General features: G+C 43.8%; 2 protein-coding genes across 2 annotated transcripts in view; both read left to right on the top strand.

Moving 5' to 3' along the window:
• The window catches only part of fchsd2 (FCH and double SH3 domains 2), a 59,112-nt gene extending 51,854 nt beyond the window's left edge, over positions 1 to 7,258 (top strand). The window contains exons 13-20 of the mRNA XM_080844197.1: positions 792 to 953; positions 3,243 to 3,377; positions 3,838 to 3,921; positions 4,373 to 4,550; positions 4,885 to 5,105; positions 6,101 to 6,275; positions 6,413 to 6,507; positions 6,845 to 7,258. Of these exons, the coding sequence (XP_080700323.1) occupies positions 792 to 953; positions 3,243 to 3,377; positions 3,838 to 3,921; positions 4,373 to 4,550; positions 4,885 to 5,105; positions 6,101 to 6,275; positions 6,413 to 6,507; positions 6,845 to 6,949 (1,155 nt within the window). The 3' untranslated portion in view covers positions 6,950 to 7,258. The remainder of the gene's footprint in view (positions 1 to 791; positions 954 to 3,242; positions 3,378 to 3,837; positions 3,922 to 4,372; positions 4,551 to 4,884; positions 5,106 to 6,100; positions 6,276 to 6,412; positions 6,508 to 6,844) is intronic.
• Positions 7,259 to 10,526: 3,268 nt separating this feature from the next.
• Positions 10,527 to 20,345, top strand: LOC308370359 (NACHT and WD repeat domain-containing protein 2; the record flags this gene model as incomplete). The annotated part of the gene is made up of 8 exons (XM_080845013.1): positions 10,527 to 10,566; positions 11,146 to 11,234; positions 13,208 to 13,315; positions 13,659 to 13,844; positions 14,916 to 16,277; positions 17,367 to 18,180; positions 18,421 to 18,497; positions 20,193 to 20,345. The coding sequence occupies 8 exons, from the start codon at positions 10,527 to 10,529 to the stop codon at positions 20,343 to 20,345; spliced, it is 2,829 nt and encodes a 942-aa protein (XP_080701139.1).
• Positions 20,346 to 23,326: the final 2,981 nt, after the last annotated feature.

The raw sequence follows: 23,326 nt of genomic DNA, 5'->3' as shown, positions 1-23,326 counted from the left end.
TCTCAGTGGTTATTACTGAGACGCTGAGAAATTTGCGAGACTTCACAAAACCGTTTTATCCTCAGGTCTCTCAAAATGGTCTTTGATGGGGAAGATTCCCGAATGGCGGAAAGGGAATCTGAAGCAGATTCAGAGCTTTTCTGATGAAGAAATGCAGTCAAGTCTGTTTTTTTTTCTCACTCTCTCCCTCTTACAAACGCTGGTGATGGGAATCATTCAGGATCAATAGGCCCGGTGATTGCTTCTAGCTATGTTGTCCCAATGCTAACTTGCTTTCGCTGAAATGTAGCCAATGCCAAGCTTCTCCCCTACATAAGTCCCCGGACCCCTGTGCCAGCTTCCATGAGGCAGAGGCGGAGCGCTTTACAGGGGAAATGTGGCAGGTTTTTTGGCTACTTTTGAATCAGTCCCCGCTGCTGGGTATTGTTGCTGGCGGCATGTTTTATCAGCTGTTTGCAAAAGAACAGCAGCAGCAGTATCATGTTGTGCCAGCACTCTCTTTGTTGTTAAAAGGCCTTGACAGTGAAGGCACGTATAATTCCTCTATGTGTGCACACCTGCGTGTTTGAGTATCTCGGTGTGTGTGTGTGTGTGTGTGTGTGTGGGTGTGTGTGTGTAATTGAGTCTGTCAGAGTATCTCTCACCATCTTGTGCTTGTGTGAGTTTGTTGTCTGTCTTAAATACAATAGTCTCAGAACTTTCAATTAGCTTTTTTATATGCAGTGCATACATTGCATCTAAATGTAAATTCAGTTCATGCGTCTAAAACTCTTTCTTTCTCTCTCCAACAGACCGTAAAACTCAAGGCCGAAGCTCGTCTAGACCTGCTGCGGCAGGTGGGCGTTTCCGTGGATACGTGGCTGAAGAGCGCCATGAACCAGGTGATGGAGGAGCTGGAGAACGAGCGCTGGGCTTCACTGCCCACCCTCACCACCCATGACCCCTCTCTCTCGGTGAGCCGCCTCCGTCCAGCCCCCCCCCCCATCCCTCCACCCTCACCCCACCCCCCCTCCTCCTGTCTCACATACGGGCCCCTGGCTGGGACCCTGGCCCGCCTTAAGCCCCTTCAGGTTCTCTCCCAGCATCCCTGTGCTTAGCCAATGAGAGCCCACCCAGATGAGCACACAGAGCCGCCCAGCTGCCTCCTCCTCAGCATGTGTGAGGGCCCCTCAGGGGGGGCCCCCTCCTGCATCGCACCGCTTCACTCTGCTCTTTGTTTTTGGGCGGGCGGGCGGCCGCAGTAGGGGGCACAGGCGCAGCATATTGTGGCCGTCAGCTCGTCGGTGTCCCAGCTCCCGCCCCCACCTCTCTCCGGAACGCCGGGCATTGTTCCCTCGTTCCCTACACAAACAGGGCTGTTCGGTGCCTGCCGGCACACACCCACTCACCCACCGCTCATGGCTCATGGCTCGCTCCCCGCCGCCGCCTCCTGCTGCTTCCTGCCGCCTGTCAGCGGCATTGTGTGCTGCCCACCAGCCCTACTTCCACAGCCACCCCCAGCTGCCCTCCACAGACAGGCAGACAGGACAAGGCAAAACACTCTGAAGCCCCCCCACATACAGCCCTCTCCCCTGGGCAAAGTAAGCCACTCCACTCCCCCTCTTAGATACCTCATTGCTCATGGTTTTATACAGAGAGGAGGGAGGGGAGCGCTGTGACCTTCAGCTGTCTGCTGCAGTAACCTATCCCAGTCAGCGCTGATGGCATTACTGAGGGGCCGCAGCCAATGAGAGTGCAGAGTGATGAAAGGAATTAGTGAGGCTGTGATAGATCTGTGGGCCTTTTTTTGTTTGTTAACGTGGGTGCTATCAGATGCTGTGACGCAGACTCTACCTCATCAGTAGCCTTTGTGCGAGATGAGCGTTTTGTTATCAAGGTTTCCAGTCACGCTCCGAACGGCAGTGTTTTCGGCTGGCCCTGCGTCACAATTTACAGGATGTCACTGGCCCGCTGTCATCAGAGGGGCTAATCATAATTGTCAATCAAATGAATGTCAGCGTTTGCCTGGCAGATTCCTCGACGGTTGCTTGTGTTTGCTGTGTGGCTGGACTATACTGACACCTGCTGGCCACTGAGCAGAACAGCCTCACTAAGACGTAATCAAATTCAGTGCTCAATACTGAAGAAGCGAGGGGAAAAAAATGTTTCTTGATTTCTCTTTCTTTTTAGACATCTGAAGCTGTGACGCTGTTTTATATGTGTGTGTGTGTGTGTGTTTGTGTGTGTGTGTAAAGGACACCACATTCCCCTCACTAAGCTAAGGGACTTATCTTGTCCCAGAGTTGCAGTGGACTGTACCATGGGAAAAACACCAAAAAGACCAAGATAGAGTTGGAGAGAGTGAGAGAGAGATAAGAATGGAGAGATGAGTTGATGAAAAAGAGAGATGGGCAGCCATTGGATGAAGTTATCAGCCTCTGCACAGGGTAACTCTAATGAGCTGCCCTCACTCCTGTCCTGTGGCCTGACGATGACTTCAAAAACAGTTTGTCAGGATTTATTTTTTTACAATTCATCTGAACAGAGAGATTTCAGCCTGCGCAGCCCTTGTGACTAATGTTCTTTAGATTAGGTCAACTGTCTAGTCATCCACTTTTGTATCTCTCCATCATTCCCTCGGCGTCCTCTCCTTCACAGTTTGTTTTCGTTGGAGGACGTAGAGACGCTGTAATCCGGATAAGACAACAGGGTTCAGGCCCTTCTCTGCTCCACAGTCAGGGATCCCTTACAGCCTGCGCCACCTGTTCCCATTCAGCACTCCCAGGGGAAAGTCTAACTGCTCCGAGTTTACAGAGTCAATAGAGCAGTGCTGACTCAACACACACACACACACACACACACACACACACACGTCCAATGACGGATCACCTAGAAGAGTTCCCGCCCTCAATTTGTGTGCATGTGGCCTAAGGACTGGGTGGAGAGTGAAGCAATGGTCACCTGATCTCCTGTAGCCTCTCGTGTCTTTCTCCTGGAGAAGGTGTGAGCTGGGTGGGGAGGGGCGGAGGTGGTTCTTATCTTCCTCATAACCATAACCTGCACCCTCTCCACCAATCAGACACAAGCCTTTTCGTGGGAGAGTTGGGGATAAAGAGATGCATGTCCTGAGCCTCTCAATACACTTCAGCCTCAGACTGATATAACGCTGGAACTCAGACCGTGTGGCCACATTTCACTCCCGACTGCTTTGTTTTTACGGTTTTGGTGTTGCTGACCTCTGGCCGTCTTGGTTGTGCCTGTAGACTGCGGTTGATCTGGAGCGAGAGGACGGGGAGGACCTGGAGGAGAACATGGAGGTGTTTGACGACAGCAGCTCCAGCCCGTCAGGAACGCTGCGGAACTACCCCCTCACCTGCAAGGTGCTCTACTCCTACAAGGTACCGTGGCAACCACTCTCAAACACTCATATGCATTACACACACACCTTCAATTTGTGAAGGAACTCCGTAGTTTTAAGTCTTGTAAACACACACTATTGTGGACGGAGGGAATACAATGGTTAGATAATGTTTTTCTGATAACATATCAAGTTCTCCCTCACACGTTCCTAAGTGCTGTGTGCTAAACAGTCTAATGTTTAACCTTCAAAGCCAGCCTTACGCAATGAAAATGTGGAAAACTGTTCCGGCATCTTCTCCGTCTGTTTTGGAGTGTGTGTCCAATATGTGAAAACCAGCAGGTTGCGGCGTGCTGACACACATGTTTTGTGTGTGTGTGTGTGTGTGTGTGTGGATGCTGTGTTTGGTGACAGTTGGATTGTGTAGTTCCTTTGTCGATGTGTGTATTTCTGTTCTGTGTTGGGGGAAGTGTATTATATGCTGTGGTGTCTCCTGGCAGGCGTCCCAGCCCGATGAGCTGACCATCGATGAGCAGGAGATGCTGGAGGTGATTGAGGACGGAGACATGGAGGACTGGGTGAAGGTAACAGCAGCAGATACCAACACAGCTCCCACTCACATCAATAACAGAGCCCACAAACACTGCACTGGAGTCAGTCAATAAGTCATGTTTACTCATACTTTACGCCACAGGTCAGGATTGTTCACCCTGTTGAACAGTTCAGTTAGAGTCAAGGTCCAGAAGAGGTCAGGGACCTCATAGTAATGCATTACAATCAGCTTTGATGGATCAGAGTGAGAGATGAAACCTGGTGGATTGGAGAGCTTGGTTCTTATTTTTTCTGCCTTTGTTGAATTCTGTCAAATGAAATGTAGACTGATGAAAACTTGAGATACATCTAACAGAGTAGATTTGACAACGGAGCAGCCATGGACAGACCTCTACCTTCCACCAGGCCAGTCTGCCTTGCTTACGTTCCTCTGTAAAATGCTTTCTCACGCGTGTGCCTGCTGCTGGTTCTGTGATGTTCTAGGCCCGGAACAAGACGGGCCACGTGGGCTACGTGCCAGAGAAGTACCTGCAGTTCCCCACCTCTAACAGCCTACTGAGCATGCTCCAGTCCCTGGCCACGCTGGACACGCGCTCACACACCTCCAGCAACTCCACCGAGCCTGAGCTGGCCTCAGGCAGCACCAACGGAGACGCCAGCAGTGAGCCTCTCCCTCTCTCTTTCTCTCTCACACACACTCACACACTCACACACACACACACACACACACACACACACACACACACACACACACACACACACACACACACACACACACACACACACACACACACACCTACACACTCACTCACACACACACTTGCACACACTCGCACTCGCTCACACACACACACACACCTACACACACAGCACACACACACACACACAACACAGCCCCATAATAACATCTGATTGGTACGGTTCTAATTGCTGAACGTTCAAATTTTTTTCTCTCTCTCTTCTATCGATCCCATTTCTTGCCCTCCCTGTCTCAGTGAGCTTTGTAAAGGCCATGTATGACTATGAGGCCCAGACAGACGACGAGCTGTCCTTCCCCGAGGGGGCCATCATCCGCATCCTGAACAAAGACAACCAGGAGGACGACGGCTTCTGGGAGGGCGAGTTTAACGGCCGGGTGGGCGTGTTCCCCTCGGTGCTGGTGGAGGACCTGAACACCTCAGAGAACGGAGACGCCCACTGGGGACACGACGCACAGGTAACACAGGCCCAGCTGGCTGTCAATCATATCACACACACACATAAACACACAGTCTGACTGGGCACAATCCTCACTTTGACTTTTACACAGACGTCACTTTAGCTTTTACACAGACGTCACTTTGACTTTTACACAGACGTTACTTTGACTTTTACACAGACTTCACTTTGACTTTTACACAGACGTTACTTTGACTTTTACACAGACTTCACTTTGACTTTTACACAGATGTTACTTTGACTTTTACACAGACGTTACCTTGACTTTTACACAGATGTTACATTAACTTTTACACAGATGTTACATTAACTTTTACACAGATGTTATTTTGACTTTTACACAGATGTTACATTAACTTTTACACAGATGTTACATTAACTTTTACACAGACGTTTCATTGACTGTTTGAATGTCTGAGATATGCCTGTCGTTCTGGGAGCATTAAAGGTTATTCTTCTGCTCAGTCATAATTGCTTTCCGTTCCCAAACTGAGATCTCTACAGGATGTCACAAATGGAATTGTTTTGGGACATTTCTGGGTTAGGCAAAAATGGCATGAAAGGTTTTCAGTTGAACAAGGCGAGCCCCTCCATTCTGTGCAGTTGTCCTGATGAAGAGTGTTTATGTGAGGAGGGGCTGTATCCTTCCTGAAATTAAGATGTTTACCGGCCCGCTTTACTCTCGGGGAGAGGAAGTGGGCTGCTGGGCCTGTCATCAGAGTGCCTTTGATAAGCACTCCCAGTCCTCAGAGGAGCTTAAGTGCTCTTTGATATGAGCCAATTGCAGACGTCTAGACGAGCCAAACTCTGGCAGTCCGTCACCAGACAGAATGTTCCTGTTGGAGTTCAAGCACCTCTCCCTTCACACGCCCCCCCCCCCCCCCCCCCCAAAAAAAAATAATAATAATACAAACGGGCACTGAATCATGTTTACCCTGGGGGATGTGTGTGGTTGTGTGTGTTTATGTGTGTTATTCCTCTGCCTCCCAGCAGGTGTCTCCCTCCACGAGAGGCCACTCCTCGTTGCCGCCGCTGCCCCTGTACGACCAGCCCCCCGGTAGCACGTACGCCAGCCCAGACGCCCCCTCTGCCCACCCCCTTCCCCGCTCGCCCTCCGTCAATGGGGAGCACAAGCCCATGCCCCCCTCCCACAAAGGGCCTGCACACAGTGAGTGTCACGCAGCCTCCGAGGCATGGATGGCTTTGTGTAGATCTTTTGGTCGGATACTGCCTATGTGATTGTATAGAAATACTTACATATAATGTATATGCGCTCTTGCCTCCCCTTCTCCCTCTCTCTCATAGATCATAGCTACACTTTAAGTCCAGAGAGTCCTGGATTCGCCCCACAGCCCTTGAGACTAACCCCAGATGCAGCTGGTCCAAGTAAACTGCGTCCTGTGAGTGATCACACCTTGCCTCTCTGCTTTCTGTCTCATTCGGAGTTGATTAGCATAGCTTTAGCGAGAGTAAGAGGCCCCACTTCTGAAGTGTTCCTCTGCACTTTGTGCATAGTAATTTAGTATAGGTCTTACAGAAGCACATGTTGTTGCTGTACATCTGCAAGATCTGTATGGAGAAGCTCCGAAAATCTCCATAGTTGTACAGTGATATTTAAGCTTGATCCTAACCTAACATGATGTCTCTCTCGAACCCCCCCCCCCCCCCCCCCCCCTCTCTTTCTGCCCCCCTTTCTCTCTCTCGAACCCCCTCTCTCTCGCTCTCATTCTTCTCCAGGTGCGAGCAGCGCCACCTCCACCCAAACAGCAACAGCAGCAGCAGCAGAAGCAGCCGCGGCGCCCAGCCGAGAAGACGGAGGAGGTGGAGATCACGCTGGTGTAGCAGCAGCGCCGCCCTGGTGGCCAGAAACAACCAAACTCTCACCTCCTTCCCGCCCTCCACTCCTCTTCCACCTCCTCCTCCTTCTTTCAACAGGATGGAGGGCGGGTCTTAACAGGACAGCCGACCAATACCCTCGTCGTCTCACGAAGGAGGGAGGGGCAGCACTCAAAGCCACGCCCCTAGTCTCCAGACCCGGGCATAACGCTCCCCTCCGTGTCTCAGACTCTCTGGTGCCTTAAACCACTCTCATGCCAAACACCAAGCCCTCACGTCTCCTCAAGCCTTCAACCGCAGAGGGAAACGGGAAACTTGGGAAAACACCAGGAAGTGTTCTCCAAGTGTTTTCCAAACCCAACATAGAACTATATGGAAAAAACAAACAAACAAAAAAAAAGTGACTGAAGATTAGGAGGATCTTTTTGCATGTCGATCCCCAGCTCCCCCCACATGATGTTGATGGTGTTGTGTAATATCTGGAGTTAGCCAGTGGTGTGGTCCAAGTGCGTTCATTTAGATCTTGTGATCATAGCCGCCAATGAATCCTATCTGCTATCGAAAAAAAAACACGTTTGTAATAATTGTCTAGATGTTCTAGAAGAAAAAAAAGATGTAGCTGAAGAATGGTGGAAATGACCAGATGATTTGGACACGCGTGACACCCAGAGATGTCGGAAGGCCATGCTATTAAGGACAAAAAGACAAAAACTGTAGCCCATGCAATTCCCTAATCGTTGACGTGTCAAAGGAAGCTTTGTATTTCTGTCTGTGAGCAGAGGGACGTTTTTTTTTCATAACCTCCAATCAGAGGCACAGCAGACAATGGAGCAGTTGTTTTTTTCTCTGTAAGGGATCAAAAATGTCCAAGATGAGCTAATTGTTTCTTTTTGAAAGTGGCTTACTTGCACATGTGTGATGGGTGAGCCTTTCATGTGATGATGGAACAGCCGTGTGGAGACACGAGTCTGTGGGCTTTAGAGCCTGGACAGCAGGGAGCCGAGCAGAGGGATATAGGAAGCCTTGGCCTTGGATATATGTAGTCATATCAATAACGTATTTAATGTGCAACATTAGTACAGTACATTACTGTCGTCATAGGAATGTTCTGAAAGTGTGTGCAACATTGCGTCATACATAGCATAGCAGAGGGGCCACCTTCATTTGATGAGTAGTGGATCGTTTCGTCATCTCGAGGAGATAAGGAGGTGTGCAGCACGTGGGGGAACGAGGGGAAGGAGAGCGCAAGAAAGAGAGGGAACACGGAGGCTGGATCCTTCGTTTCCTGGCCTCTTCCCACAACCCCCCCCCTCCACTCCTAACCCCCAGCGGTGACTCCTCGTCGTGTCACAATCTCTGATGTTTGAGTAGTGATTACTTCATCGATATTATCTCTTTCAGCTCTTCGCCATGATGTTGGGCATCTGTGCATATTACTAATATTTAGTCCTCCAAGTGAAAGGAATAAAAACAGATCACAGAGTCAAATCATGTAAACTGTTGGGAGTGAGTGGGTGTGTGTGTGAGTAAGAGTGAGTGTGTGTGAGTGAGGAAATGGGAGTGAGTGAGTGGGTGAGTGTGTGTGGGAGTGGGTGAGTGTGTGAGTGAGGGAACGGGAGTGAGTGGGTGAGTGTGTGCGGGAGTGGTCCTGTGGTGCTTCATTGGTACACACCCCTCACCTCACCAGCTCTGCCGGCAGACTATTCATTTATATACGCAAATCATTATCTGAGCATTTAGTTGAAAGTGCATTATTTTTTATTCATTTCTGTCTTTTCTCTCTCTCTCTTTCTCTCTCTCTCTCTCTCTCTCTCCCTCTTTTCCTCTTGTATTGTGTAAACACTGTTGATGACTAAGTGAGATGTATTTGGCTGACTGTTGTGGCAGTATTTATAATGGATTGTTAACTTCCTGAGACATTCAGACTGTCTCTAGCAGAAAGACTGGCAACATGCACCAGGGTCACTGAGTGCGCAGAAGGTTCCAGTGGGTGAGGATGGCAAGAGCAGATAGAAAAGGGCTTTGGGAGTGCCACTCATCCTTACAAGGGGCAGCCTGGATCTTTAGTTGTGAGAAGTAGAAAGCTTGTCTCGTTTTTGTTTTGTGTTTGATGTGATATTCCCCAAAGCCCTTGAGTGAGTGAGGCACACCACGGTGCTGAGTCAACCAGCACCTTGGAACCAGTGAAAATGTCACCTAGTGTCTATGCCCTGATTTGTCCCACAGATCTCAAAACAGGCTTTTAATTTATTGACTAATCAAAATATTCTTCCCTGTCTGAAGTGATATTTAATGCTTAACATATAAGCAACTATTCAATGTATTTGCAGCACTTTTAAACCTTTATTTTGTGTTTTTTAAAACTTGTGATTTTTCAGTATTCTTATGGCTGCCCCTTGCCAGTGTTTTAGCTGCCCGGCATTTGCTTATTGTCGTTGAGATTGTTTGTGTCCCTTCCCATATGGGATGAGGTAGAGAACCCAGCTATGTTCATGTGCTATGCATTCGACTGCAATGCAAAAGGAATCCATCCCCCACCCCCACCCTTGAGGGTGAGATGCTGGAGTGGTCTATCGCGAAAGCAAAGCTTCCATAAAATAATTCTAAAAATGTTGAACTGAAATGGAGAGAATGTGAATTATAAACAAGCAAGAAAGCTAACACAAAATGTGTCTGAAATAGTAGCTGAATGGAAGGGCAATGGTGTTGAAATATCCGCTCTCTTCATCTGTTAGCGCTCAAACACGATCGTTTCTTGTTGATCTCTTTGAGATCTTTTGAATCTTATCGAACTTGTTTTGAAGTTTATGGTTTACAGCTGTGTCGTGTCAAGGAGCTGTTCTCGCCCTTCAAAACAAGCTTTTTTCTTATTTAATAAAAAAAGGTTTTCATCTTGAATATTCTCTTCGGCCAGTTTCAACTTTTGAACTTTCTAAAACAATGTCACCCCCTACCAGTGGAATTTATTTTTAAGTATTCCTTTTTTTTCATTGAAGATGTTTTACGAGCTGCTAAAAATCTGGTAATAATAACAAGCTTTCTCTTCAGACTGTTGCCATGGTGACAATATCAGAAAACACAGGTGCAAAATTCTGCATATTATTAGCTGTAAAAATTTGTATTTATTGTGTACAAATGTTAAATAATAAAATGAATAAAAAAAATTCTCCTCTGTTATCATTTTTTTTTTAATCAAACAAGTAACTGTTTATCCTCTGTAGTTTCACATCTGCATTTGCTATGCTAAATGCATTTTATTATTGCATACGCATATCATTCTGCTGTTTGTAAGTGTGAATGTAAAAGTACCTGTTGACTCAAGTGAGCAGAAACAAAGAGCAGACCACATGTCTGCCGGGCACGAAGGGCGGTGCAGAGGGTTTCATGTTCATAAAGCCCCGATGTTGACATGAGCTAGTTTCCTCTTGGCAAACAGTAGATTGGTAGTCTCAGGAGTCTGAAGTTCTTTGGGGTGGGACCTGGTGCCAAGGATACAGGACACAAGAAAAATTTAAATTTTCTTTGTGTTTTACTGTGGAACCACATCTATCAGATCAAGGGTTCATTGCTAAGAGGCTCCTTGATGTCGTGTGTGGAAATTTACTTGTGCTCAAACCCAGAAGGTAAGTGGTAGTGGGTTGCAAAACTTAAGTGTATCTTTGCACACAAATGATTTACTTTATATTTTGTCATTCTTTCAAAGACTAGAAGTGAATGCATGGTAGTAATATTCTGTAGAGGCTAGGCATATGTCTATATTCTTTCCAATACAGTGCAGCTTGAAAGAAAAGTTTAACTTCCTTTCTAAATAATGTGTTCTCTAGAAAAGAAGCTGGTCGGTGAGAACATCTGTGAATTTTCTGGCTTTTCTGAATTTATTTTGGATACAGGTTGATTGATTGATTGCTAATTAAATGTGATCTTTATTTTTGCATACAAATAAAATTATACGCCTTTTGGTGTATTGACAGATGGAAAGCCAGTGTTAAGTGGAGCCTGCGTTCAATTAATTAAGTTGAATAAAGAAAATTTTGTTTTCATGAGCCTAACTCATGAACATTTTTTTTTGATACTTAATCATTCTTGAACTTATTTTATTGTGTAAATAAATACACAACAACAAGGTTGCTGTAGGTTACTGTAACTGTGCCATGCACCTACAGTATGTGAGAGGTTTCACTGGATATCCTGTGTTTTCTCAGACTCTGCCCAGGAGAGGAAAGCACTGAGAGAGACCGTGTTCCCTAACCTCAGGAACCACTGCAGGCAGAAACATGGAGTGGAGTTCAGAGTGAGCGGAACACCTTCACGCCTTCTTACACCACACATCACCTTTCTGCTTATAGTTTGGTTCACAACTGAAAAGATATTTCAGGCTGTTCAACACCCCAGTGGATCCACCGCCTGTTACTCTACCTCATGTGATAGAGATGTGGTACCTGCAGGACATTCACCAGCCTCTTTAGGGCATTGTCTGGTGTATTGACTGGTGTTTGAACAGGATGGGCGTTCACCATTGTGTTTGTTCTCCTTTGAAATCCTCACAGAATGTTATGTATGGTATGTTTAAATAATGTCAGGGTGAAGACAAAAAGTTTATATTGTCTGTATATTTATATATTTGGGCCATTCTACCGAATTCGTGTAATATGCAGTCCCTCAACAATAAAAACTATTTACAAAACAATTACAGTAGGTATTTAGGCAAAGATATTTACTAAGAAAATGTTATGTTCTATATAAACCCAATGCATTAAATGAGATAGTTATAAGCTAAATATATACAAAATTATCATTTATAGGGTACTTTCTATTGGGAAGTAGCTGTCCCAAACTCTGACTTCTAAATTTCAATGCCTGTAAATAACACTTTTCAATAGATTAGATTAGATTAGATTTTTTTCAATTAACTAATTTCAAAGATCTTTATGATTGGTTCAAACAGAACTTTGAATATTTAGATTGATTGATTGTGGGTTTAATTTTTAAATAAATAAACTATACTCAAAAAATCATGTCCCCAGTTTTCATGTCACTACCGAAACACAAGAGTTTTAGTCCATTGGCTAAGCCTGTGTTTTAGCCACGACCCTGTATCCCTGTCCCTCATGGTTGAATGGTAAGTAGCTAAATCCCATAGTTTTATATAAATGTGTTCCAAAGTCTGAAAATCGACGTGTAACCTTAAGAATTGTCACTACCGAAACCCATGTTTTCTTCAATTAAGTAAACCTTTTGGGGTTTCATGCTAAATCTTATGTTTGTATGTGTGTACACCTCTTCAAAGATTTGTTTGCAAGCCGTGTGCTTGCTAGAATTCTTTATTTATGCTTAAAGTTAGCTAAAATTGTCACTACCGAAACAGTCACTACCAAAACATATGGTAGTGACCTGATGATTTCGGTAGTGACAAAATGAAATGGTAAGTAGTTCAATCCCATAATTTTTAAATACATGTGTTGTGTGGACTAAAGGGCGGCCCAGAGCACCTTTTGGAAGATTTTGGGAGAGAAATGAACATCCATCCAACTGTGCAGTCACTACCGAAACAGTGCAGCACTACCGAAACACTTGATGTTTTGTAAAAAAAATTAAGTATATTGAGTAATCAACTAAAATGTTATGATACTGATTGGATTAATGTATGTTCAATTTCATCAATCAACAACTCTGGAATCAATATGATCAGTATTTTGCATTTTACAAAGAAATATTGCACTTAGATTTTGATGAATTGTATAAATTGAACTTGAACATTTGGTAAAAATTTCATTTTTATGGATTTCATTGTGAAAACCTTATATTTGTATAATATATATATTTGAAATATTTGTAAAAATACGCTTCAGAGAAGGGAAGGAAACACAATCTGAACAGGTCAATAATAATACTTTTTTACTATAGTAAATGTGATGTTTCTGTAGTGACTATTTTTGGAAGAGGAAAAACATTCCAACACATTCTGAAAATACAATATAAAAATTGACTGTTCTTTTACTAGATATGTGTACTTTAGATATGGTACAATATACAGATACGGACAAAGTTTTGGGAATAAAACATAAAAAAAATCTAAATATTTCCAACCTGACTTTGCACCAATTCGGTAGAATGGCCCATATACAGTATATAAAAGGTATATTTATGTACATAAGAGGTGTATTTTTGTGTTTCAATTCTCTTTTATTGATTTAAATATGACAAATGTTTTCATGTAGACTGCATTCTCTGAAAAAGATCGCCTTCTCTGATCATCCAATGCAGGTCATTGACCCCTTTGAGGTCCCCAACCCCCAGGACTGGCCTAGCCAGGAGCTCCGACTGCAGCTTTTACAGCGCTGCAGAAAGACTTCAGTGGGACCGTTCTTTGTGGTGATTTATTAGATTACAAGAATGTTACTAAATGAGCCTGCTTCACTATAATTACACAGTATTGACAGAAATGTCACGTCCACATTTCCCAAATCATGGTTGAATCTTATAAGAAGCCTAATACCACAACCCACTCAAAACATCTGATAGTGCTACTGATGCCTCTTCTCAAAGAGGAAGAAAATGTCTGAGATATAGATACTGGATTATTTTGCCCTAGTATGTTATTTTGAATATTTAGATGAGACATGCTTTGTTATTTGCTCAAAATTCATAGTTGTATTTATTTATTCTATCTACCAGCAAGCACTTTAACTTTGGAAATGTTGTGTGCATGGATCAGGCTCTGATTGGGGAGCAGTATGGCACTGCATCCTTACCTGAGCAGGTGGAGATACCGGAGTTCCAGAATGTTCTTCAGATGTGCCAGTCGATGCAGCTAAGCACTACAGCACTGGAGGGATGCTATCGGAGAGATGAGAATGCTATACCACCCTCCTTCTGTCTGCTTAGTCAATACAGCAGCCAGGTATTACCTTGTCACACAATATACATCCTGAATTGGATGAAAATAAACTTTTGCCTCTCTAATGTGTTAATATTAAATAATCTATATTTTCAGAAAGAGGCGATCACAGACACAAAAACATGCAATGAGGCTCTTCAAGAGGCAAAGGATATCCTTCATGCATCTGTAAAGCAGTGTATTCTTGAAGGAAGTATTACACCAGAAAAAGCCCAGAAATACTTTAGATCAGGTAAGGTGAGGTTAGCTATCAATCAACCAATCAATCAGTAAAAAGCATTAATAAATGTATGGAGGAAATACATGCTGGGCTTAAAATAATTTATTCACATTTTAGGCCTTGAGAATGACCTTCACTTTGCCATGGAAAACTGCTCATCCAATGACATGAAAAGGTGCATATGTTACATCCATTCGATCATCAATCAGAAAACGACGGGAGACAGCCAAGCTACAGATCAAGATACTTCAAGTGACCGACTTAGAGTTATCCAGAACTACTTCCTGCCCAACTTAGTTTCTTCCTGTCATCTAGAGGTGTACACTACCATCACAGAGTGTGATCAACAACAGGGTTACACAGTGGCCCTGAGACAGACTTACATTGAAGGACTTTGTCGGCAGCTGTTCACCGACCTTTCAAGACTCATTGACTCAACTGTCACAGAACCAGCACATCTTGATGATACCCCCTCCCAGCAGGTCGACCTGTGTCACATCTATTCCCAGCTGTGCAGGATTGAACGTGTCGAGGAACCGCAGGTCAAAGCTTACCTTGAGCAGAATGACCCAAAATATCCACTAGTACTCATTGGAGGGCCATGCTCGGGCAAAACTGTGTTAATGGCCCATTGCGCAAGTCAGGTATTGGACATTTGCTTAAAATAATTCAAATAATTTCCCTAATTTCCATAGTTTTATTTTTATTTTAAAACTTCTATGATGTTAATAACTGGAATATATTTCTACATGGTCAACATTTTAATTTCTTGATATTTCACCTTTCAGGTGAACGTGTGGCTGAAGTCAAGTGATCCTGTGGTAATCACTCACTTTTCTCATCTCCCATTAAAGCAGCTTCTCAACAATATCTGCCACCATATTGCTGTCAGTTATAACCAGCCATGGGACAACGGCATACGAGATGTTACTCAACTGAAAGAGGCCTTTACTGAACTCTTAGCATTAGCATCATCTTCCAGGCATCCCCTAATCCTGATGATAGATGGCCTTGATCAAATACCGAACTGCGAAGGACCTCAACACATGACCTGGCTCCCTAAATCCTTACTTCCTAATGTCAAAGTTGTAATTAGTACCTCACAGACAAAAGCTGGCACTCTTGCGTTTCTCAAGACACAATACCCAGACTCTAACTTCTTTTTAGAGCTGGAGCCATTTCAAAAGAGAAGCAGTAGCCAGATGCTGACCGCCCTTCTGAAGGCCTCCAATAGGAGAATCACCTCAGGACAGCAGATGTATGTGAATGAGGCTCTTAAACACTGTGCTCTTCCACTCTATGCAGAGCTCCTCTACAGACAAGTCAGCCTTTGGAGCTCCGAGACAGAAGTCACTGAGAAGTCTCTCAGCCAAGGCATTCATAACAATATCCACAGGTTTCTTCAGCACCTTGAGGAGAAACATGGCAAAACACTTGTTGGCAAATTGTTGAGTTTTCTAACTCTGTCAAGGTATGGCATCACAAGGGCTGAACTGACTGATATCCTATCCTGTGAGAATGATCTAGTTTCAATGTTCCTCCCATCTGAGGACATACCACCACAGAAGTTAAGGTTCCCTGAGGTTGTGGTAGAGAGGCTACTCTTGGACCTTGAGGGCTTTCTGATGGCAAGGCATATATCAGGTTCTCACGTGCTGTTCTGGGTCAGTAGACATTTCAGGTTAGTTATACTTAAGAGATACATTGACTCCATAGATGTGTCCAAGGAAATCCACCATCGGCTTGCTGCCTATTTCAGCGGTCGCTATGCATACGGAAGGGCCAAGCCTTTGGTGATCACATCAGCCTGCGACATGGAAACTCACAAACAAGACACTCCACAGGGAATGCCAATGAAAATGTACATAGACAGAAACCCTTTTGGACAGCCTTGGGTGTGGAAATCATTCAAACCATCTATATCATCCCCAGACCCCAGTCTCCAGACAGGGGATGTAAATTTTAGGAAAGTCCTTGAGCTGCCCTATCACCTTAGATTAAGTGGAAGTCTGGAGGAGCTTTGCAGAGGTTTAATGCTTTCCTTTGATTTCCACCATGCAATGCTGAAGGGAAAGTTAGTGCAGGAGTTGATTTCTTGGCTGGAAGAGACATCTCAGTTTATGATGCCCAGAGAGCTAAGGCTTCTTGCCTGCATCCTGAGAGGTTCCTTGTGTTTACTTCAGAATTCCCCTGCAGATACACCATTTATAATACAGGCAAAGCTTTTCCCTTTTCTAGGGTTTTTTCCTGAGCTGGAGGACTATGCAAAGCAGTTATGTGTGGAAAGAGGGAGGTCTGGAATAACCATGGTGCTGTCTCCTACCGCCTCTGTTCCCTGTTCCTCTTGGGAACTGTCAGGGGAAATGGGGTCTTCTGTCACAGATGTGGCTGTAGTAGCTGACAATGGAACAACAGTTCTCCTCCTTAGCGATGGTTCTGTCTGGGCTTGGAATGGGATCGTATCAGAACAATTTGAACTTCCCCATGGTCCCTCAATAAAATGGGCCAGTATCAAAATGTCAAGCAGTTATCTTCTGTTGTCTTCCAGCTGCAATAGGCTCTTCCTATGTGATATGCGCACACTGTTTTTTGAGGAAGTTCCTGTTCTGAATTCAGAGATGAATCAGAGCAAGCCGATCTCTGTTGAGGGATTCCTGGTGTCCACAACAAAGATGTTTTGGTGGTACAGGGGAGATCACCATGTCTACATGCATGCCACAGATGATAAACCAGCTACTTGTGGCATCTTATACTGCCCCGGCTTTGTCACATGCGTATCATGTTCCTTTGATGCTCAGTATGTTTTCTGTGGACAGGACAATGGAAACGTATCCATTTTTGATATGCTGAACAATCAGCCCGTTTCTACCCTCTCTTGCTATACGAAGAGACCACTGATTGCCTTGAAACTAATTGAAGTTGAGGTGATGACATGCGTTGACAGTGTGGGTAACCTGTTCATTTGGAACATTCAAAATATTTCTAGTCCAAGCCTTAGTACAGAGTGCTTGAGCAATGAAGACACTGAGGAAGTTTTGAACATAGATTTCACAGAAGATAATGAGGTTCTCCTCATTTGTAAGAAGCAGAAAATCCTCCTCTGGGACACAAATAACTGCACTGTGGATGATCAATTTCATGCTCCAAAAGGTAAAGCCTTCGTTCAAGTGAGGCTGGACTGTGGTTCCTACTTTCTCTTCGCTTTATTAGAGGGCTGCTCATTTCTTCTGGTCTGGAATTGGTGCACAGGGCAATGTGTTTTAAGCCTTAATACTGGCTCCACAGAGGCCTTGAAACTCTTGCAGGTCGGCTACCACTATCTGTCAGCTGTTACAGTCAATGGGATCACCACCTGGGATATGGATCTCGTCAGGGTAGCAGCCTCAATCCCAAAAACGGTGTCAAAAACAACCAAGGTGGTGCTGGTGAAGAGTCTTGAAGATCACTTCTATACAACTGATGGCACAGATCTTGTGTCGAAGTGGGATGCAGGAAGTGGAAAAATAGAGGGCCACTTTCTGCATCATGGTGAGGTTACAGCCTTAGCTGTCTCACAGGATGGGGAGCATCTAGTGACTGTAGCCTCAGGTGACATTTATGTGTGGAGAAGTGTAGATGGAGTTAATCTTTATCGCATCTCTGGCAGTGTGGTGTCACAGGTACTGATCTCCCCCACAGGAAACATTGCAGTGTCGCTCTCAGAACGGGGATTATCCAGGGTATGGAAGGTTGCAGATGGGCATGTAGTGTGCAGCTTTCACCTTAAACTCAAAAAGCCAGTCATCTCACCTGAGAGCACCTTCCTTCTAGGCCTGCAGGAGGGGAACCTCCTGGCTGTCAGCCTGTGGTCTGGCTATGTCACCAGAGAGTTCCCGCTCTCAGATCAGTCACAAGTGCTTGCATTCAACCCCATTCTGGAACATCCAGACTATGTAATCGTTATCACCTCGTCAGGGGCGATCTATTCATGGAAGATGTCGGAGGACACCATTTGCCAGAGATTCCAAATGCCAGAGTACCTCCTTGAACAACCTGGAGATTTCCAGGTCTCTGCAGATGGCAAATATGCTGTTCTTACAACTATTCAATCTGATATCAACATCTTGGATGTGGCTCAAGGTAGACTGTGCACAGTTAAAGCTAATGGACAAATTAAATATGCATGCTTGGATATCAGTGGTAAATATGCTGCCTACATCAGTGAAACTACCATCAATCACCTGAGTAGCTGTTGTAACCCCTGTGTTCAACTTGTTTTAACAGCTATACGAGTCTTAAATGGAAAGAGGGTAGGTAGGTTCTACCTCTGCAGGTATCCTTGTGCGATGAGTATTTCTGAAAACTTGTCTGTTTATGTAGGTTTTGAGGATGGGTCCGTAGGCATTTATGCTATTATTGATGCAGAGGAGAGCGCCACTGCTACCAAGAGCAACTTTGTGAGTGTAGGGCGAAGACAACCTTGTACAGTACAGACATGGCAACCTTTAGTTGCACCCAATCTTACATGGACGGGCTCTTTGTTGTGATATTACGAGACAATAAACACACTTTGACTTTGACATTTTCGAATTTTGAAAGATTTTTGTAGAAGAACATTCATCTGTTTTGCAATAAATCAAGTTTACATTGTATGAACATTTACATGAAAAAAAGAATGTAATAATTGTAATTATTTACTTCTCCACTTTTATTTTGAAGCCATTAGTTTTCTTAAGGCTCTGATGGAGCCCCCTGCTGGAGGCCTGTCAAATTAACATTCTAGTCTGTGTGCTTACATTTTTCCAAACGTATCCTTCCCACTCCCACTCCAATATGGAGGGAACTCAAACAGCCAATCACAGGTCATAGTCAGTATGCCATTCAGTAAAGACATGAGCCAGCAACTGTCCCCGCCTCCAAAGTCTCAAAATTCAACTTGACCAGCAAGCGAGTGCAGTTACCTATGATGCACCATACCTGGAGGAAGCAGAGCGAAAATTGCGAGAGGAAACGAGTACATGCAAGAAATGTTGAAGGTGTGCAGAGAGAGCAAGTTACTGCACGATAGATGTTGAAGGGCCATTTAGTACACGACAGAAACCCAGTTGCTGCGCGAAAGTAACCTTTATTATTATATGCCAGCAAGGGCGTAGGTTTGCATAGGGTCGATAGGGACTAGTCACGACCAAAGTTTGGGAAAGACAAAAAAGTCCCTACCAATATTTAGTTAATTTGAGAAAAAAATATTTTGCACATTATATTTGTAAACTCATTCGTATTATTATCAATACAATGTTCTTCGCCCAGAAGAGTGAAAAATACAATTCCAAGTTTTCAAATGCGCCCTCGAGCCTGTGAGAGAAGATGCTGTCATTTAATTGGCTGAAGTGGCAGAGTCAGAAACACTATGTGAATCCTGAAAGAGTGCTACTAGTAGTCTGAGGCCTAGTTTAGACGGAGTCGAGTTTGTCTGCGTCCGAATAGATTTGAATACAGATAGCCCTAGACGAACACTCTCTATCCGCACACGGTATCTGCAACGATCCGAATAGGGGGTAGAAAGTTAGTAGATTAAAATCGGTACGGGGGCTGGTGTTCATATGCACGGATTCACGCAACCTGAGGATGTCATTGTCCCACGTGTTCACGTTGCGATCTCCAACCAAGATATATAGCACTTGTTGTCTCTCTACATCTCACTCACAGTGTGTTTCGAACTCACTCTCATTAATCCAGCCTACTGATTTTTGTTTAGCCTCCTATCTTGATCTAATTCTTTTTATTCAGACGTTACATAACTTTAATGACCACAAATATAAATTGGCCAGCGATTTAATTTGCTTTTTTATTCATACATTAATGGAGAATGGTCGGAGCAAAGCCTCATGGGAAATGGGATGACAGACATGTCATGTTGAACTGTTCCAAACTCTTTAATATCAATAGAAAATAGAATACATTTTCGCATAACCTATATGTCTGCTCTGACCACTGATTTTATTAACCACCATAATGTATTACAGTGCAGATTAAATGTAGGCTATGTGGTTAGGCTAAACGTTGCTAATTGGAGTTTGAATGTCTTGTGTAATGTGTTTATCCGTGTGCTGTGCTCCTGTCTTTTCTTCTACGTTTTTTTCACGTTTTTCCAGTTGTCTGTAACATCGTTAGAGCGCCACCAACAGGCGTGGGGGATGTACTACAGCCGGTTCATCCCAATCGGCTGGGGTCCGTCCTTACGCAAATCTCTTGTTACCAGGCTCCGTCCTTACGAAATTAAAAGATTCGATTTGTGTGAAAAATGAACCCGATTCCGTGAATTTAGGCTCCGTCTAAACTAGGCCTGATATGGTAAGCTAAATACGAAATTCGAAATCTAAATGCGCTATATAAATAAAATTGCCTTGCCTTGCCAGTCACTGCGCAGTTATATGGAATGTTATCATAGAATGTTATGAGGACAAATTGTAAGGTTATGCTGGATTTTACAACGGCTTTTAGCCAATCACAATCAAGGATTTCAGTTTTAGTTTTAGAAGCCGAATTAGGTCACTTGTGTGATTTGTGTAGATCTGCAATAGATCTGGGGGGGGGGGGGGGGGGGTCCTCCAAGTAATCTGCGAACGCAGGCTGTCATTCAGGTGAAGGCATTTTCAAAAAAACTTTTAAAAACGTTTTAATATGGCATTTACGGTAATGTGTGACGTTGGTACGTTGCAAGAACGTTTGGCTATGTAACGTAGGCTATCCTGCTAATGTCAGACAGTTCTCTGACAGACGCCTCGCAAATCACATTAACCATTTTTGCTGGTTAGTGGTTACAATAACGGTGTTAACGGATAGTACAGTGTCTATTTCTCAGTCACTTTGGAAAACGCAGAAAAAAGTACATAAAAGACACGGTCGTCAGCGGAGTTTAGCTGCTAATAAGATACAGATGCAGTACCTTAAATAACCATTAAATTGGCAGCTTGCACATTGATGACAGCACCCTGAGGGATTTCTAACTTTTCCCATTATATTTTTCTATTTAGCAACCAGAAAACACAACTTTAGCTGCAATTTAAGTTCAATTTCTCAAAATCAGCTCACCAATAAAAAGCAGTCTAGGGCTTGTGTGTTTTTAAATTCACATAAAAAAAATCCAGCTTCCAAACATTTTCGAAGCAATTTGACCTTGAATGTGAGTAGTTGATCGAGTTATCATCTGCCCATCTGTCCGTCTTTTGATGCAATCATTTAAGCTTGGGCATTGGTCGCCCATTATGTATTTATCACTTCACTGGATTGGAAGTCCATTTTACAGGCTATCGCACGCCCCCTTCGGTGAGGCAGAGGTTACGTTTGCCTCCCCTATGTGCTTTTTCACTGCGGTTTTATGACGGATCAGCAAGACTAAATAACTTCTACATATATTTGTAATACATTACATATTCTATGGATACAAACGACGTAAAATAAAAGTGTCTACAAATATTTCAGTGATGGTTGGGTTGGCCTGTGCCCGTGCAACATTTAACACAGTAATACCAGAGCACAAAATGGTTTACAACAGCACAAAGTTCTTCATAGATCTAGCTTCGTAATTTTGCTGTCAAAGTGCACCAGATTGATGCATTGAACTTAAAATGTGAAAAATGTTCTAATACTGTATATAAAATATACTCCCCGTGGATCATGCCCCAGACCCTCCTAGGGAGTTCACATTATTGTCACCTTTTTCATCACTGATGAGTTTGCATTCCTGGCCAGGAAATAATAACGCCTCATATCAGTAGGCTATTTAGTTTGGACTCAGCATTGATATTTTGACCCTTTTGTGCTCTGTAGATAGGGAAAAGCCACCTAAAAAGAAGAGAGATGCCAGAAGTTTTTCCATCCATAGAGTAAGCAGCTATCAAGAAGCCCAGGTCGCCCAGGTGTTATAGTTAGTAGACTAGTTAGCTAGTGTAGACTAGTTAGCTAGTCGGAAAACTACCCACACTGCTAAGCTGCTAACCCTACATCGCCACCCATTGTACAATGGAAACATGTTTTGAAAGTTGTTAGTGTGTAGGGCATGTAACTTTTGCTTTCATTACATCTTGTCTTGTTGAAGCCAGAAGGATAAGCTACCCTGCCTACCCACATAATAGGACCATGCTAGTTTAGTCAAGTACCAGCCAGCTAACAACTCATAATAAGGGTGACCAGAGGTCGTCTTTTACCTGGACATAAAAAATGTGTCCGGCCGGGATTCTAAAAACGTCCAGGATTTTGCCTTGTCGGATATTTGTGTTCCACTGGGTCTTTTCCTTACAAGTTTTGGAAAGGGTATCTCCCTTCTTCCGCGAGCTCTGACTGTAGAGAACTGTCATTGGTCGACCGCTTTCCCAGTGTTGTCAGATAGGATAATCGTCCTCCAAATATAAATATCTGATAAGATACGCCATTTCCAATCTGGCAACACTGAGCACCTTGCAGCCTCCACTGCATCGTTTACAATAGCACATGACATCCAAAAATTCCGTTGCAGGAGAGGAGTCGAAGTGTCCTCTTTTTCACAAACTATAATCTGGTCACCCTATAAACTGGTAGGCCTATATGAACCCTAGGATAGTAATACAACTATCTCCGTTCCCTTTAATATCTCGACCAATGTCAGCAGTCAACTAAGCATGGTTAGTGTCTATTGAATTGATGAATTGCTGTGCAGGAAAAACAGCAGCCTGAAGCTACAGACGTAGAGCAGGGTGATGATTAATCAGCATAAGGGCTTCAGATAAGACGTTCGAATTGTCCATTTTGGTAAAGATTGCATTCAAATACTGTTTTTTAAAGGGATGTTTAGACAATTTTACAAATGGATGTAATCAATCACACTGGCTATTTTGAGAAAACATGTTATACTTGAAGGTAGTAAAAAGGTGCAATAAATTGTAGGCTATGCAGCATATAATTCATGAATACATTATTTCATTGCACTGCAATCCAGATGATGTAGGCTTAGTACAGCTCCATAAAACCTGAACCAATTACCTACATATTACAAATTAATTTCAGAACAAACAAATGCACTGCATGTACTTCTCATTATGTACATTTGTTCATTAAAGCAATATTTTGAAATGCAATCAGGAAACTTATAAATCCAGTGCAGATGTAGTGCAGGTTGAGGAAGAAGCAGCTGGACTATAAGGGCTTCAGATGAGGTCTTACTCATGTTTGGGATATCCAAAAAGGACAACAAAAACAAGTGATGTAAAAAATGTGGAGAACGTTTAGGTTTTTTTTTTTTAACTAAGGG

This window comes from Sprattus sprattus, assembly GCF_963457725.1.
Source record: "Sprattus sprattus genome assembly, chromosome: 9".
Classification (NCBI taxonomy): Eukaryota; Metazoa; Chordata; class Actinopteri; order Clupeiformes; family Clupeidae; genus Sprattus; species Sprattus sprattus.
The sequence above is the reverse complement of the archived record's forward strand: the minus strand, read 5'-3'. Positions and strand labels throughout refer to the sequence as shown.